General features: G+C 39.6%; 1 protein-coding gene across 2 annotated transcripts in view; it reads right to left on the reverse strand.

The window, feature by feature from the left end:
• Positions 1–16982, reverse strand: part of LOC101174439 (connector enhancer of kinase suppressor of ras 2) — a 75380-nt gene extending 58398 nt beyond the window's left edge. Inside the window, exon 1 of one of the 2 annotated variants that reach the window (XM_023959339.1) lies at positions 16602–16982. In XM_023959339.1, coding sequence (XP_023815107.1) covers positions 16602–16665 — 64 coding nt within the window. In that variant the 5' untranslated portion in view covers positions 16666–16982. The remainder of the gene's footprint in view (positions 1–16601) is intronic. The other variant, XM_023959340.1, reaches the window with a different exon arrangement.
• Between the last annotated feature and the right edge of the window lie 1895 nt (positions 16983–18877).

Here is an 18877-nt window from a genome sequence, read left to right on the forward strand (position 1 = left end):
GAAATGTGTTCCTACTGGAAAAAAACAGGTTTGTAAGCATGTGCAACAAGAATTGTTCCTTTTTTATACCAGAGGCACATTTATAGCAGTGAGTTTTCATTTGAGTAAAGGGCAATTATTGAGCTGATATACAATGCTAGTGTAGTGTGGATTTGATTATGTTTTCTGAAGCTTTCCTTTTTCATCTCAGTAACTGTACGACTCTTTGAATTGCTGAAAAGTAATTTGGCTTGTTGGCATTGCTCTGATTCTGTGAAGATCTGCTGGTCTTTGAAGCTGGAATTCTTCCCTGTCATCATTCTGGTCTATAATACCCTCCACAGATGGATGGGATTGAGCCCTGGACTCTGGCTGGGACGCCCCAAAGCACTGACATTGTTTTCCATCAGCAGTTTCTTTAGTTCTTTAGTGATGGCTTTGTGCTGATCGGGTTCAATTTGAAGAACAAAACTCTATGGTTACCAGTTGTTGAGAGGTAAATCACAATTCCACTCAACATACACAAAAGGGGGCTGCACGGCGGTGCACTCTTGCCTCACTACATGTAGTGGATCTTTTCTGTGTGGAGTTTGGATCTTCTCGTGCATGCATGGGTTTTCTCCAGCCACTCTGGCTTCTGTCCACAGTTCAAAACCATGCTTCCTGGGTTAACTGGTTACCAGTACTCTAAATGGTCCCCAGGTGTGAATGTGTGTGCTGTAGTTGTGTAGCATCTGACCAGAGACTATCCAGCCTTCACCCAACAGTAACCTGGATAGGCCCCAGCAACCCATTGACCGCAAAAGGGGTTCTGAAGATAGATGGATAAAAAGTGAAAAATCAGAACTAAAGATAAAAATTGAAAAACACGTTTTTGCCAATGATGGCTAAAATGATGCATGTGGAGGTAAAACAGCTGACATTCAGATGTAAGGTTGGTGGACGTCCTGGCTTCTCTTGTCACAATGTGTCTTTGAGTAAAACACTGAATGTTCTGTTGCCTTAAGTGGGTTTAATCAAGATGAATGGCCTTTAGATTAGCGTATAATTGTATGTAAGCCCATAAGAACCACTTTGAGCACTGGTTGACATGTGAAAACAATACATTTTAACAATACTTTAAAAAACAAAAATGTTTAACTGTTTCAAGTACATTCTTATTTTTATGTAGTCAGAAAAAAAACTTTCTTTACTTCTATGATTTTATCAACTTACCACGTTTCATTTTTGATCGTTTGTTCCATAATTAAAACCCTTTACACGTATTAAAACACAAGTTTTATACTGTTTAAATGCAATATTAACATTATTATCAGCCATTCATACACTCAAAAAAATGAACTATGGCTGTTTTTACTTTTACTAAAGTGTATTTTGTTATTTTATATAGCTCTTTTGATCTGTATTACTAAATACATTTAATATTCTGCATTTCTCAATGATTTAAGATAGGGATTATGCAACACTATTGAGTAGAATATTAGAGTATTCATCCTCGTGGGATTCCGTAGCTCACACTATATAAGCATGCTTTCCAACAATTACTCAGTGTGCTTGACACAAAGCTTATAATTATATCAACTGCATTATTTTTTGAGTGTATAAAACAAACCTACTTGAGTTAGTAATACTGTTATATATTCACATTATATACTATCATTAAAAAGTACAGATATTATTCATATTTAATGTACATTAACATCACACTTACTTGCGTGGCTAATTATTTTGTTCTCTAAACTCTTATGCAAAACTCTGAATGTACACAGCTTATTAATTTTCCTTAAACAACAGTTTTGTTTCTGTGTAATTGCACTATTTTGTAACAATGCCCTAATGAAATTTAGGATTTTAAACTAAGTATGCAACTTTTTTGTTTGTTTTCTCCTTGTAATGGCCTTCTTGTTCAATTAAAAAGAGCAGTATTCTGGTATAATAAATTAGCTCCCGTCCAGGCAAAGATTTGCAAAAATTTCTCAAGTGTATAGATTCCTTTAAGTGGCCAAAAGATACTGTATATATATGAGCTGCAGAAAACAAGCAGACAGAACAGAGAGGATGCCCTTCAGGAACAACAAGCATGTCTGAAAGAGCGCGTCAGGATTGTCAATATGAGCGACACATAAGAAAAAGAGGACTTGCTGTCAGCTGCTGTTTCTCAGATTGAATGTAGGTGGGCTTTTTTTCCCAAACCAGCTCCTCCATTTCCTTTTAACTGACACTGTTTTCCTCTCAACACCCTTTATAGCTCTTTTGAGGCGTGTATTCATTTACCTCTCGGTGCTTTGTGAGATACTAAAATAATAGGATTGTTTCCATCAGGAAAGACTGATGACATCCTTTCAATGCCTGTTATCAACTTGTTATTGAGTTTCCCAGCTTTAAAAACAACTGGAGAGCTGTAGGTTTAAAGTCCCACTTCAGTCATCTTTTGATCTAATGTATAATCGTTCCCAGTTTTTTAATGATGATTATGCTGTTTTGAGCTATAATTGGGAAAAACATGTAATTTTCCAGGACTTAGTTTCTGCAGAGCTGCAGTAGTTTATTAGAAATTCACATCCGAGTTGTGGTGGCAGACTTACTCTGTGCTAACAGTCCCTTCCCTGCTTCCCTAAAACCATTCGTTTACATGCTCTCCTGCCAGCTTACAGCCCCTCACAACCCCAACCTAACATTACCTGTGCAATAAAAATGTTGAGCGATATCGGAGGAAAGCAAAGACATATGTGTGAGGTGGCGGGGCCGCCCTCGCATACCTGTCTGAGGATTGGGTCCTGCACACCTGTTCAGAATCTAATCAAACAAACCTTTCTCTGTTCCAGCCATCGTCGGTTTGTCTGCTCCTCTATGGAAGAGTACACCGACCTCTGCCTCAGTCTTGTTAATGTCAAGCCAAGCCAAGTCACGCCAAGCCAAGCAAAGCTAAGTAATCAATCAAGCAAGCCTCGGATTCAAGAACCCCCTGGATTCTCCCTCACAACGCCATCAACCTCCCCCAAGAAGAACAACTCTGGACACCCAGTAGCCGTTTCACCAGATCCGCCACCCAGTCCTTCATTTCTAGGTCCAATAAACTGCACAACTTCAAACCAAATCTCTGTTTGCTTTTAGATCCAGCTTATTAAAACCTGACAGTAAACGGATGTATTTGTCTTCCATTGTATTTATTAGAATGGAGTAGATTGGGGAGCTTGTTGCTTGTCTTGGTACCTTCTCCGTCACTACAAGTTCATTTCAACGGCATTAGAAAACACAGTTTTAATCCTAATTTTCTGTAAACATAGTCTCCATCATAAGAAAATTGCTACAAGAACATGTTAAAATACCCAAAACAGGTTTTTCATTGGAGTGGGTCTTTGAGAACCAACGCAAACCTGCCTCTTCAGAAAGATCTGATCAGATAATACTTATTCCTGTTGTTCTTTTTGACCAGAATAAACACAATGAATGTGTGAGCATGAGGATACATAAGATTTGAGACAGTTATAGATCATAAACTACTAAACTATTGGAACTGGTGATTTTGCACGTTATACTCGTTTGTGAAGTTTGCTAAATCCTGCAAAGTTTTCACAATTAAAAATATCTCAAGCTACTTACTTGTGTGCTTAGGTAATAAACACAAGATGTGAAAATGTTTAAATGTTTTGAAAAGCTTTATGGATAATACATGAAAAAGGTACTACGCAGATGACACTCTTAAAAGTCAACAAAATTTAGGTAACATGCTTTTTATGTTTCCATAGGGCAGACAGGAAACTGTCTTTTGTCCTTACTCTGTGCCATCAATGTAATCATAAACCAAGTGTTTATCTTTTTTCCTCTGGGGGTGGTCTTATGTTTGTTTGTTACTTTCCTGTTCTTTGACGCTCCAATCAGATTATGGAATTCTGCTCCAGGTGTGATCAGGTTTGAAAGGAGTCATTTCTCCCCACGGTCACCTTTTGGTTTAACCAAGACAAGGATTAGATGTGGTCTTCTTAAGAAACATTCTTCCCAACATTTAGATATCTGGTATCTACACTAAACTGAATTCTAAAGTCATGAAATTGGACCATATGGAAGGGATCATGTCAAACCCGGTGTCCAATATAAGAAATGAATGGATTTTGCATAACTTTAGGCAAAGTCCATTAATTTCTGATCCCTAACAGACCTCAAAGGGCATTGTTCTGCTAATACCATGGACACTTACGAAAGAAAGAAATATCAAACTTTAACCTTGTAACTTTTAACATTTGAATAGTTTTTCACATGAAGTGGACTATTTAATAAGTGATATGTGACGCGTTGTCATGGTAACCGGTATGAGAACTAACCAGTGGAAGAACGTGTTATATAAGCTAAACGTCAGGTTAAGTGGTATAAAGCATACTTTCAAAGGGAAAGATCACTTCTTTCAGTAAGCGGTAGAAGTCTTACTGCTTGTTTTTGTCCAGATGGAGGAGCAAATGTCCACAAGTAGTTCCCTAGATCACAAGAAATATCTACCATTGACTCTAACCATTAAATGTGTGTCAACAAACAATGTATTTCATTATTTAATAAAAAAAAATATTCAGTGTCTGTTGCTCCGGTTACCAACTGGTGTTTAGGCCAGCGCAATATTACTGAAAATTCAAGGCTATTGACAGGAACTTCTTTTTTAGAAGATGTTAAATAAGTTATATTTCATGTAACGAACCTAACGAGTAAAATATCTGAGATGAACAGCTCCCAATACTGCAGAGGTCCTGGGAGAACCTTGATCTGAAATCTGTGTAGACATTGTGCAGCTGAGGTAGCATAAAGCCACAGAGGAGCAGATGCCTGGAGGACCCTTCCTGCCATACTGCAATGCTGAAAGATAGTCTACGTGGTTTCAAAGCCAGAAAATGCCTTTGCGTGATGTAAATTGACATTACATTATTTTTAAAAGCACATGAGCTCTGCACCGTACTGTAAACTATAAAGAAATGATGATAGAAGATGTGGAAACGTCCCCCGATGCCTCAGACATTCGGTGCATCCTGCTGCTCCTGCTGCAGCATGCATGCAGGAAGGTTTGAGGGGACTGCTCACTGCAGCAAATGAAAGCATTTGTGTGTGAAGCGTATGCCAGGGCTTTTATCTATTTGGATTGTAGTAAAAGTGTAGATGTTAGCAGTTCAAACAATTCCCCTGCTCCCCTTCCTACATGACACACAGCTGAGAGCCGATCAGATGTGTCGTTACGTTCTTTCGAGAGGACAAACATTTGATCGAGTTAAGCTGCAAATATTACTCTCTTACAAAAACCGAATAATACAATATAGTCCAGCATCTGCATTAAAAAAAAAAAAAAAAAAACATGGAAATGAATGTATCCAGTTTTCTATTTCTTTATCTCATTACTAAAAGATCTTTGAGTCCCACTCCGATCGTCTTTTGATCTATTCGAAAAGCGTTTCTTAGTGGTCTCTTGACAAGGATTACGCCATTTTAGGCTAAATCAAAAGCCTGTGTTGTTTTCTAGGACATAGTTTCTACAGAGGGGAAGTCGTTCATCAGAAATTTGCTTATGAATCGTGGGCAGAACTGTAAGCCTGCCCTGACTTCCAATCATCCCTTTGTTTACATGCTCTCCCGCTATCCTCACACCACCAACCTAACACTAATGCTTCAACAAACATACAAGCAATATGGAAGCTATCCAACCGTACAGTTTTGAACCAGATGCCAGCTCAGATGAGGAAAACAGGGACCTACATGGATCTATTTGTCCAGCTGTAGCATCCACGTCACAGCTACAAGCTTTTCAAACAGCATTTCGGTTTTCTGCTCCTGATTCACAACAATTTGAAGAAAAACGTAAAAAGAAACATGATTTTACACTTGATTTTCTTTAAATATGTCCCCCATCATGAGAAAAATGAACATGCTAAAAACCAAAAAACACAATTTTCTTCGGAGCAGGTCTTTGAAATACGTTTAAGCTTCATATACAGCTGCGATAGCCCGTGTCGAGAGCCCCCTCCCATGCATTTCCTGCAGAGTTGGCTTTTCTTTTGACTTATTTTTGAACTGCTCTGCTGTGTCTTCACATCTCGTCACATCGTTTAACATGGATCTCTCATTTGGGAATGGGAGTCTGAACTCTTACTCACCATGTAAGTGTGTATAGTATTTGTATGCATTTTTAAAATCAATGCCACAGCCTGCATGATTTTAAGTGACATGCTAAGAGGAAAAAGAGTCTGTTTTCCAACTGCAGGCAGTTTTGATAGAATTATTTTATTTCATTTCAGTTCTATCATACCATTCTTTTTTGTCATTGCACTTTAACACAAAACACAATTTCTGTTACTGTCGAACTGTGTTGATTTTACTTGAGACACTTGTCTTTGCATTGTCATTGTCATTTTTGGACCACTATATCTTAATGGGGACCGTTTAAAAACGTACATTTGTCTGTTTTTGCTAACTTGTCAAATGAACGACTTGAAAGAGATTTCACTTTTTTTCTGAGAGTTTGCTTGGCAGATGAGTGCTGAGGAGTGTCACCCTGAAGAAGAATAGACCAATGTTCCATCTTCAACCTTTAGGCTCAATTTTATTAACTCTGAGCCTCTGTGCCTTTGAATTTAAAGGAGAGCATGAAGAGCATTTTAAAGAATTGCTGCAGTTGGAAGACTGCATTGGAGTGGTATGTCCAAAGAAAAGGCCCCGTCTGAGCCCAGCTGTTGTCTAATGCTCTCTTTGGACAGCAAATGCGTTTTTTCATGGCATGGCTCTATTACAGGTCAAGCAGGCCAATCTCTTACGTTGTGGACAAATTCACTTTGACAGCAACAGCTGCAAGAGTAACCTGAGAAGGTTTTTGGGTCTCTCACACAGATTTTCTTTTGCATGCCTGAAGGTTTACCAGAATCGACACATTGTTGGAATTAGTATTAAATATAAACCCTTTCTAAATCATCTCTGTTAATTTGTTTTTGATCTGCAAAGACTTTTTCTGCTGAGATTTAGCTGGTGCCAAAGGTTTGATTTTTCAGGAATTAATAAAATAATAAAAAAACTATGATTAGTAGCCTTTCCGTAAAAGTAACATTTAAAAGGAAATGTATTGTTTTTTTATTGTTATTTTTGCAAAAGAGCACGAAATGTTGTGATTTTACTTTTTTGGCCTTCCATAAAACATTTAAACATGCAGACAAAACAGATATATTTTTAAATGTACGTGCCAAACCAAGGTTGTTGTTTTTTGTTACTATTTTAATGTAAAATGTCTTTTGAATGGAACAGAAACCTCTAATCCTTCAGAGTTCCTTTTTGTTTTTCCATCCGTAAAACAAATGTATTTGAAATAGTTGGAAAAACTCTCTCCCCCTTCACCCTGACGCTGCTGAATCCCAGTGTGCACAGCCTTGAGCGAGAATCTTTTGTTGACAGCTTCATCCACATTTTATGCAACTCCCTCCAATTTTTTTCCTCTTTCCTAGGCAAAATAAACCCCTCAGAAACAGGAGCGTTGCCAGGCAACCAGAGTGAGAAAGGCCTTCGAGTAGAAGAGAGGATCAGCATTTGCTGTCTCTCAGGATCCTGCACTGATGCCAGGCCAAGGATCACACAAGCACTCTATAGGAAGGCTGTGTGCACCGTCATCACACACCCTTTCTCAAGGCTCTGAAACATGAAAATAAAACGGATTGTTGTGAACTTTGAGTCTCTCGTGATGGTTACCATGTTTCCTGCTTGTCCTGTTGGGAAGCCGTGGGTAACACAAACCCTTTTGCGAGAGAACTCGCTTCAGGGCTTCGGCTGGTGTGAAGAAGAGACACAAGTCTCTCTAAAAATATTACTACTGTGAAATATTCATCACATCTTGACGGAACATTCTTAAGGCCGTGGAGTTTTAATTCCCCTGAATGTGAAATTCCGAGTGCACTACAGCCTTCTCTGGAAGAGGAGGGAAGATACGATCTGCAGGCAAAAAAAGAAGATTCAGGAGCAAAAGCGTGTATATGGGATATTTTTTACAGAATTTTCACTTTACATAATGTGTTTGAACCAAATCAGGAGACGAAAGTCTTTGGAACCTGGAAAACGACAAACATTTGCACAGAGTGTCATTACTGTGTCATTTATGAGCACACGTGTTGGCATGTAAGCTGCTCCAAAGGATTCAAAAACATGACTGTCCTAAAAGGACATGGAAATACGACAGGAGTTTTCATATTAGCCTCCATTCCTCTGCAGTGTCATTTCACAGTGTTTTCAAAAGCATTTCTAATGTTGTTCAAGTGTATTACAGATTTTCACGACACACATTAAATTTCCTCATCAAAAGATCTTCACCAGTCTCTGCTAAAGCATGTATACCAGAGTTTGCATTGAGTGAATCAGCTGAGCAACAGCATCTATTTTGTCATCCATTCTTACACCACAAAAAGCTAAGCAGTCCACCTGGAACTGTGTGTGTGTGAATTCCTGCAGTCTGTCTGATCTTGTTTGGGTTGTACTGAAATGTATTTTTGTGTGCTGGTGAAAGCTGTGCATATGACAAATAAAAGAAAATCATGAATCTGTAATTCCATAAAACTAACAGACTTTTACAGCTGAAATCAATCTTACAATAAATTCCTATTTTGGCCTGGTTTCTATTAAAAAGATTGCGTTTCAAAAACTGATCATTCAAGCCTATAATATAAACTTGCACAAGCCTAGAATGTGAAAATGTTAAACAATCAAAGGTTGTTTAAATATTCAGCACTTAAGAACCTCTCACAGTTATCCAGTGTTTAAAGCGTTTTTACGAATTATTCACACAAATGCAGAAACTTAATGAAAAATAATTCTAGCAAGTCTATGGGAACATGTATTTTTTTTTTTTTTATGTACAATACAATTGGATTTCTATCCTCTTTGCTCACCTGCCCTTTCCCTTACTGCAATTTAAGACAGAGGCAAAAAAGTATAAACCCAAAAAGTATTTCAGTAAGAAATGAGACATCATAGATGACAATATGTTGTCTTTTACTGCTAAGAGCTTAAGATTTTGCTTAATTTTTATTTTTATTTTACTAGATCTTGTTACATTATGTTTCTTAATTTTTTCCATTTGTCAAACTAATTTGCTGGTGGTGTGAAATTGTAAATGACAAGTTTAAACGAGGTCAGGATTGAGTGCATCAGGATGAACGCTAATATGAGTTATTTTTGAGATAAAGCCATGGAAGCCGGGCAGGTGTGTCTTATTAAAAATGTTTTGGAGTGGGGATTTTGGGGTTGGAGCTGCCAAGCCAAGTCTAAAAGAATGCAAATGGTTACATTCCTGCATGTTTTGGGTAAGGATATGATGTCAACTAACGTAAAAGTAGAGACTGCTCAGGGTAGGTAGTGACACCTGAAGGGATTAGCGTAAGAAAAGAACAAAGTATGAGACGAAAACATCGCAATGAGTGGGTCAATTCTACAAATCAGAGTTTTTCACACTGGTTGACTGTGAGAGATGCTCAGATGTGCTGTGGGATATTATTAGTCTTCATTCATTCATTTTCTATTCCGTTTAGTCTCTTTCTGGGTCACGGGGTTGCCGGAGCCTATCCCGGCCACTTGGGTGTAGGCAAGGGATGCCCTGGACTGGTCGCCTGTCTGTCGCAGGGTAGAATGTCCACAATCACACACCCATGCACTCTCACACTCACACCTATGGACAATTTAGAGTTGCCAATTAACCTATGAAGCATTTTTTTGGATGGTGGGAGGAGATCCCGGAGAGAACCCACACATGCACGGGGAGAACATGCAAACTCCACACAGAAAAGTCCCCTGGTAGAGCAGGTTGTCCAATGATCCAAGGGTCGTCGGTTCCATTTCCGCTCTCCCTAGTCATCTGTCGTTGTGTCCTTGGGCAAGACACCTCACCCTCCCTGTCTCCAGTGCGGCTCCACTGGTGTGTGAATGTGTATGATTGTCCCGGTGATGGTCAGAGGGGCTGTAGTTGTGAACTGGCAGCCATGCCTCTGTCAGTCTGCCCCAGGGCAGCTGTGGCTACATTATTATTATTAAAACAGAATGCATATAGAATGTACATACATACATTTGTCCCTTTTTTTTTGGGTTGCTGGGGTGCCGCTGGTGTTTTATCAAGGAAAAAGCGTACCTTGGCTCAAAAAAAGTTGAAAAACACCGGCATAAATTACTGTCAGAATGTCAGAATTAGCGTGAAATCACGTAAACTTTAGAAAGCTTTTTTTATTTTAAGCTTTTTTTTTTATAACATTCGAAAACTGAGTTAAAACCTATATTGGCCAAAATACATTTATGGATTTCTTTCTAGGCTCAAATGATTAGGAATTCCTTCCATCCGTTTTCTAAACTCATTAATTCCCATTTGGGGTCACAGGGATGCTGGAGGCAACCCAGTTACTGAAGGGCAAAGGTCGAGGACACCCTGATTAGTTTGCCTGCATGTTGTAGAGCAACACAAAACATATTCACAAATTAGTGACCAACTAACGTATGAATCATGTTTTTGGACTGTGGGAGGAGGCTAAAGTACACGGAGAAAGCCCAGGCGTGCACGGGACGGGAAGAAAATGCAAACTTCACACAGAAATGACCAGTATTTGAACCAGGGACTTAGTTGTGAGGCAGGGGCTAACCACTATGACTAAGTGCAGCCTTTTTTTGTAAAATGTTACACGTGTAATACATGTTCTTTGCAGCTCAGCTTTATGTTGTTTTTCTTTATTCACTTGGACAGTTTGATCCTTCATTAATGAAGTTATGTGGGTTTTAATAAGTGGACAAAATTTTAAAAGATTTATGCTAGAGTAACAAGCAAACATTTGTCTTCTATGCAACTGTAATTGTCACTTTAAAAAGTTAGAATAAATAAATAATGAGTTATTTAACATTAAGGAGTTGTAACGTTTATTTTTCATTACATTCAGTTACATGTTTAAGTTATATCTGGCCCTTTGAGGATAACCACTAAGCTGATGTGGCCCTCGGTGAAAATGAGTTTGACACCCCTGGTTTAATAGAATAGCATAGAATAGAATAGCATAGAATAGAATAGAATAGAATAGAATAGAATAGAATAGAATAGAATAGAATAGAACTTAAGTGTTTAAAGTTTTCAAATTTTCCAAATAAAAAGAAAATATTCTGCTAAAATTTTATCCATCAGCTTATAGAAAGTGTTCAAAATCCATCAGAAAATGTCACTTTCATATTGTTAATCAAAACAAATCTTTACATTGTTTGAATAATCTGGCTAAAATACAGTTTTCTCCCATGTCTTGTCCTGCACATTGAGCTTATTGAGCCAAAGCTATTTAAAAAAAAAAAGTCTGTTTAAACTGATAAACACATGCATTCATTTTTGAGAGAATACGGGACTTTTTACGATATTTCTTAAAAGACTTAAGAATGGACTGTCCTGATGAGGAAGTCAAAGGTTGTAATGTCTGACTGGGTTCTAACTAACAAAACAAAACAAAAAATCAATTACAGTCAAATGTGTTCTTTTGGAAGTGAATTGGCGGTGGAGATCAGTCACCATGCTGTCATCTAGCATTAGATGGACTCCTAAGGAACTTTGCTGGTAATTCTGCTGCAGAACAACAGGTGCAAAAACGGCTCCGTGAAGTGTATGCGAACACTCACACAGGCCCCTCTGTCCGAGCAGCCGGATGGAGCGGGTGCTTTGATTTGGTGCCCGCCGCATCTCCCCAATTCCACAGACCACTCTGCAGTTGCCTTTTCCTCTTTCTCTGCCATTCCCCCTTGCAACCCATTTCCTCTCCTATCCTTCCTTGGCTTTTCTTTGATTTCGCTTTGCACCTCCCAGTTTCTGAGCAGCCTTCTTTTCGCCTGCATAAAGCAGGAAACCTGGTGATTCTGTTTCTGTGTGACGTCCTCTTTGTGTGTTTTTCTATCTCCATATGACAATCCCGTACATCTGAGCATCCATGTGCGGACCCGCCTTCCTGTCTTATACATGTGCGGTGAATCAAACACGATCGGATCGAGTTTCCATGACGACCAATGGCCCACTTAAAGCAGCTGCTCTAGAGTTGTTGTGCATGCATGTGCCAATGTGCATACGTTCATCTGAGTACAGTACGGCGAGTGTGCTTCTGTTTAATGCAGTACCTGCATTTATGGATATGTTTGGTTCATGCAGGTAAAAAAAAAAACAACAAAAAAACGAGGACTTGGGGAGTTTCCTGTGAATATAGAACTATGTGTGTTTTCCCATAATAAGGAAGACTCTTAAATCTTTAATAAAGCTGAAACTACAGCAGCATAGCCACAAACAGAGGGGAGTGTATACCTCAACACAGACTCCCTTAGCATGTCAGTGGGAGACTAAATCAGGGGACTCCCTATGGAACTAAACAGTACATCCTCTCCTTAGTACCAGTTTGCTTTCATTAACCCCTATAAATCATATTTGATCCACACTTTTCTGAGATCTCCATCTCATTAGCAAGGTACTAACCCAAGGAACTTGGCCCACCTTTTCTGCCCTGTAGTTCATCATCATTCCACTAGGGGCAGTAGAAGGGCTTTTCCTGATCATTTACAAACAGCTGCTTCCATGAAACACATTGGGAGGGAAATTTGTTAAAACTTTGTGGTGGAAAAAACTCATCCAATTGTTATTCATTTTTTAAATGACTGTATGGAAAGAAAACAAAAATTGTTGATAAGTATTTATTTATAATACAGTTGAAAATGTTGAAACTGTGTGAATCACATTTGAGACAGTGGGTAAATGAGGTGCTTCTTTCCTGAACACTCGTGTTAATATTTTTGCATCTTAAACTAACATTACTTTGAACAAAAATAGCTAATCACCCTACGTATCATAAGTGATACTATCTCTATCTCATGAAAACAATTAAATTGATTTTTTTGAGGATTTCATCAAATAGTTTAAAAAAAACATTTAAATTCCCAAAAGAAATTTGGATTTTCTGTTCATTCTTTGATGTAGTGGGCTTTACAGTGATAAAGTTCCACTCTGATCATCTCTTTATGTTTTATTTAAAACTGTTTCTAGACATCTTTTAAATAAGGATTATGCAGTTTTTAGCAAAGATCAAAAAACCTGTGTCGTTTTCTAGGACATAGTTTCTGCAGAGAGGAAGGAGTTCATTAGAAATTCACCTCTAAGATGTGGACGGGACTGTTCAAGGTGCAGAGTAAGCCTGCCTGCATTTCCCATCATTTCTTTGTTTACGTTCTCTGTTGTCCACTTGTTTGCAAGTGAATGCATCAGAATGGAGCAGAGCAGGAAGCTTGTAGCTTTTTCCAACTGTATTTTTTCGTCTGCTCCTGATTCACAATGATTTGAATAAAGAAATACACAGAAATGCTGTTTTAATCTTAATTTTCTTTATCGATGCCCTCCGTCATGACAAAAATGCTACAAGAACATGTTAAAAACACACATTTTATTAGAGTGGGTCTTTAAAGACGGTAATGAAAAACTCACAGTTTTATTAAATTACTTAATTATTTTTTGACAAATGATGTCAAACATCATCTTTTAGAGCTGCAGCAACTTCCAGGCGTTATTAATTACATAAAAATAAATGAGTAATTCCAAATTGTCGCCTCAGAAATGGGAAAGCCCAGGCAGAGAAATGGCCCCAGGCTCTAGAGAGGAATTCAGCATCTGCAGCTGAAGTCTTGCTCAAAAAGGAAAATAAAAGCCACATTGTTTGATAAGATGGGTTTGGTTATGCTCTGTCATTTGGAGTTCCCCAAATGAATGAAATAAGTATCATATCACCATTATTTTTAGATTCTTCCAATACATTAGCGAGCACAGAGAGAGGAGACCACTGCAGGAAAAATGAAGGGCCTTATTCATTTCCCTGTCAGTGCGTATGCATCAGCGGGCTGCCGATACTGTGCGCCTGAGAGCACAGGGAAATCTTATGAGGTACCACAGCGAGAGGAGGAGAGGTCCATTTTTCTCGCATGCTTGGCACGCTCAGGCACAGATCAGTACGCACTTAAACACACCAACTGCGTCATCAAATGCAGACGCCTTACAAGAGATATACCCTTACACTCTCAAGCAGGAAACTCCTCTGGTGTGGGTGTTTGAAGCCAAACAAATGCTGATGAGTCATCTTTCTCTGAGCTTCACCATTTTTTTTTTTAACGCTTTTCAGCAGGAACAGTGGATATATATCATAGTCTGCTTTACATGCATGGTTGCTAACAGTGTCAGGTTTTCTTGATGGGACAGCAGAGTATTAGATTTCTCTGCTTGGAAGCTTTTGTGGTGCAATGGTGGACGATTGAGACAAAAGAAAAACTGCTGTTCAGACATAAAAGATGTTTTTATTTTATTTTAAACCATTTTTGGTATTTTGTGGCTTAGGTTTCTTTTTTTTTAAAGAGGTAAACCTTCAATTTTTTCAATACATTCTTAAATAAAATAAATAAATGTCTCTCAAAGTTTATTTTTTGCTATGATAAGTGACACTGCAGTAATAAAGATAACATTGCAACATTAGGAAGTAAGTAATGTGGTAATAACGACAGAATGCTAAGATCTGTTATGTTTATACCACTGTTTTCATAAAAAGTGCCTGGTGAGGACAAGCATTTGCTGCAGCCTGAATTTTAGCAAAGTGAGATTTAATGCTAAAGCCCACTTGTACCAAATCATAGAGCCACATTGGTGTTCGACAAGCAACTTGAGAGATGATTGGTTTCCAGCAGAGGTTAAAGTGAAACAAGTACGATTTTCAACCCGACTCTGTTGGTTTTATGGAGGAGGATGAAGAGTTATGTTCTGCTGTCATGTGAAAACACCCATTCCGATCATCTTTTGATTTGTTGTAAAAGCCTTCCCAGTGGTCTTTTAATTATGATTGTGCCATTTTAAGCGCAAAAAAAAAATAATAACGTTTTTTTTTTTTAGAGCATAGATTCTGCAGAGCAGCAGGAGTTCCTTAGAGATTCACCTCTGAGTTGTAGGCATGAAAACTTGGTTTATACTCTATCCTCCTAGCTTAAAGCCCCTCAAACCCCCAACCTAACATTACCGGTGCAACACAAATGGCAACCAATATAGGAGCCATCAAGCCGTACAGTTTTGAGCCAGATTACAGCTCTGACGAGGAAAACAAAGACGTACATGGATTTTAGTTGTCTGCAGAATGTAGCGTATAGCAGGGAGTCCGTGGTCCGCCCAGCATATTTTCTGTGTCACAAATAGGGTCTTTTTTGAGTTTTCATCCACACCTGATTCACAACAGTTTAAATAAAGAAGTACTCAGAAATGCAATTTTGAGCTTAATTTTCCTAAAATATGTCCTCCACCATGAGAAAAATGACACAAGAACATGTTGAATGGGTCTTTAAACTGAAGTACTAAAAAAGCAGTTGGTTTTTGTCAGTTTTCAGCTGTTGGTTTGAACCTTTTGTACTTTGTGTACTCAGTGGGGAGCTAAATCAAAAGGAAAGGAATCAGAGTTTGGGGGGGGGGAACTATCAATAAAATATGAAAACTGACTTGTCTTGGATAGAATGACATGTTTTAATTGTGTCACATGGCATGTAAGTTTGACCATTGACCATTTCTGAACTCATGTGATCTTAAACCAAAGATAATTTTATCACATTAAATAAAAATCTTAAAACCTGAGCTTAAACATACCAATATTTTACATCCTGAAAATTCCTCTGTAGTAATAGTCCTAGTAGAAATGTCATCCCGGTTCCATAGAAAAAAGCCTTCATGATTGATGGCTGATGTTGAGAAGAGAAATCATGAAAAGTGGAGCATGGCTGCAATAACTAAATGCTCTGACTAGGTAATATATCTTTAAAAAAGAATAACCACAAAAAATAAAATAAGACCACAATGATCAGGAAGTAGAGGAACAGGTGAGGATTAAATGACTGAAATGGGGCATCAGACAAGCTGAAATGTATTCAAAGTCCTGGGTCAGGGAGGGCAGACACCCTCTGCTCTCATCTCCATTGTCTGTCAAAGGGCCTGCCACAGCTTCTCTCACAGCTCCGAAGAGGACCATAGAGAGCGAGAACATCCGCGCACGCGCACACATACATGCACGCACATTAGTGATTACTCATTCATACCGTCTCTAGGAGAGGATCCGCGCCAGAAAGGGTAGGGGGGGGGGGGGTAAAGAGGGGGACGTGTGATCGCCGCGTTTGCCATATATGGCGGGCAGCATTGCGCTGTCCACGGTGCTGAAACGGGCTGTGTGGCTGGAGCCGGCGGCAAAGACGGGGTGGGGGGGGGGGTGCTCTTCATGCAGCGAACTACATTAATCGTGTCTGCACGCGCACGGCGACACTCGCGCGCGCAGCCTTCTTTGCGCGTGACGATATGCGCTTCAGGGCATGTGCCATGAGTAGGGAGGACACGTCTCCTCCAGTCATTGATGAGCGCAGCAGCGGCAGCCTCTACAAGAGCGCCTAAGGAGGTGACAGAACCCCGGGACCGTGCGTCACGTGCACGTCCTTTTCCCTGCACTGGCCTCACGCGCGCTTACTCTACTTTCGTGACTTTAATCGGCCAACATCCAGCGTCACGTGCGCGTTTAGTGCAGCCCTTTCCATCATCTGAATATCAAGAGCAGCTTTGACTTTACCTTTCATCCAGTCCAGCACCTGCTTTGGTGTCCATTTACTTATAGGTTCCATAACCAAAGCCATGGTGTCACGGTGTCTCCGAGATGAACGGCTCCCGACTCGGTGCAGGCGTCACAAAACGGTCACATCTGGGATGACAGGGCGCTGCAAACACCCGAGCGGAAGGAGAAGCTTTCCGTGTTCATCCTCTCAACCAGACCATGGACGCCTGCAGAAACGGTGAAAACGGGGATGCGGTGGTGCAATCCACGCACGCACTCAGACGCGCACACACACTCCCTCCCTCTCTCTCTCTGCTCTCTTGTGCCTTCCCGCCAGGAGCCCGCGCGCTGTGAGAAGTGGATTCGGTGGGCGCGATGGAGATGGAGCGAGCCCTCCCCTCACTGATGTTCCCCCCGCCCGCCTCGCTGCAGCATCACCAGGGCCACCACTCATAAAACAGAGCAGAGAATGGTGCAGCGCGCAGCATACAGAGATGATCTCTCCGTCTCCGCGCTGCCCTCCTCGCTTGAGCCAAGAGGATTCATGCAAACACCTTAAATGGATCCAGTTCAGCAACCAAAAGCTGGGTTTGAACCGAAAACTGACTAAAGAAATACTCCTGTTTTTCCAAAAACCAACGATTTTTCGGTCTAAAAACAGACTCTGCTGTGGAAATTTGCAACACTTTTGTGTCAGCAGCTCTTGTGCAAACTGTCGCCATTTATGGAAGTTCACTCTGGCTGCGTGAGCGCTGCTGCTTTTTGAACGTTCCCAACAGAGTGAAACAGCGCCCCCCTTTGCTCACTTGCTGCAAAAGTGACGTAATGGATGGAAGCGCACATGCATGCAAAGCAGGAAACACACTTAAGATGACACACACATCAGTTCAAAAGAAGCAAAAAGCCAAGCCAATGTAGTTTTTTAAAAATACTTTTATTGGTTTCTTTCTACAGCAGCTAACAGAGGTAAAAACAACTTGCATCGGATGGTAACTGTGAAGGGGACAAATTATAAAAGTAAACATGAAAATTACTTTTTTTTTTTCTTCTTTTCTTCTTTTCTTTTATGTGTTCACTTTCATGAGACTTTACACCTAAAGAATTACATTTTAAAGGCTGGAAAAGACTGAATCTATTAATTTTTCAGCCACAAGTTAGGGTTTGTAGACAGAAATAAACACATGCATTCTTCAGCTGTTTTACCTCTCAACAGTAGCCAATCATCCCACTTCTGATGCGACTGTATGACATTTGAACTTCAGCTGGTGTCAGATTGTTCCCCATTAAAAAAATTCCATTCCTCTCCATAAAACTCCCCAAATGGTGTGTAAAACCAGTGCATTTCCATATTACTGTCAGTAACTGTGAAGTTTCCTTTACAGGTTTCATCACCACCGATACACCCAGCACAAATTGCAAGTTGGGTAGATCATATATTTGCCATGGAGAAAGTCATTTACTTAAACACTATGTTAAGTTGCATTTGTTGAATATCTTCCATATGTGGCGTCTGTCCTCACAGTCAACCTTTTGTACTTTCTAAAGGTTTACATGAGGTGAAAGGCCTAATTTCCCATTCTCCAAAACAAGCACCTTTTTGGAGCATTTTCACCTCAGAATTCAGGAAACTGCAGATCAATTGAAATCATTTCTGGTAAAGAAGTGATTCAATAATATTGTGGTCAGAAATGAGTCACCCCTGAGTTTGTGTTTTTTTTTTTCCTTTTTTCAACCGTTGAGTTGTAACATTAACAAACTCCAAGCTGAAAGACAGTCCATTCCTGACTGCTTGTGCATGCAGGGTGGGTGATGGATGGAAGATGAAGAAACTCCCCCCAAAAAACATCAAAAACAGCAGCAGAGGCAGGAGTCAAACTTTAATTGTATCTGTCATCCAGGGAGTTTGAGCACAACTGCTGAGAGAATAGAACCCAGCCAAAAGCTTTTACTTAAAAGGCAAAAATACAAAAAAACTTTTTTTTTTTTTTACGACTGTTGATATATCTGATACTAGCACATGTTCCCAACAGATGGAAGATGCTTTGTTCGAAATATCAAAGCTGGACAAGTCTTGTAAATCTTGCTCCAGGATTTTTCTTCCATAGCTCTATTCCAATAATTAATTTCTCAGTCGTGATCACTTTTCGAACAATTGCCCCTTCCGTGAAAAGGAAACTACTCACCGTCAAAGCGGAGTGCCTGGTTGGTCAGAGCTGAACTGCTTTCTCTTTTAACACGCGTTCAATTGCAATTTGTGTTTTGTACGTAGAGCCCAAAAAACGACTTATAAACAT

This window comes from Oryzias latipes, chromosome 10, assembly GCF_002234675.1.
Source record: "Oryzias latipes chromosome 10, ASM223467v1".
In the NCBI taxonomy this organism is placed as follows: Eukaryota; Metazoa; Chordata; class Actinopteri; order Beloniformes; family Adrianichthyidae; genus Oryzias; species Oryzias latipes.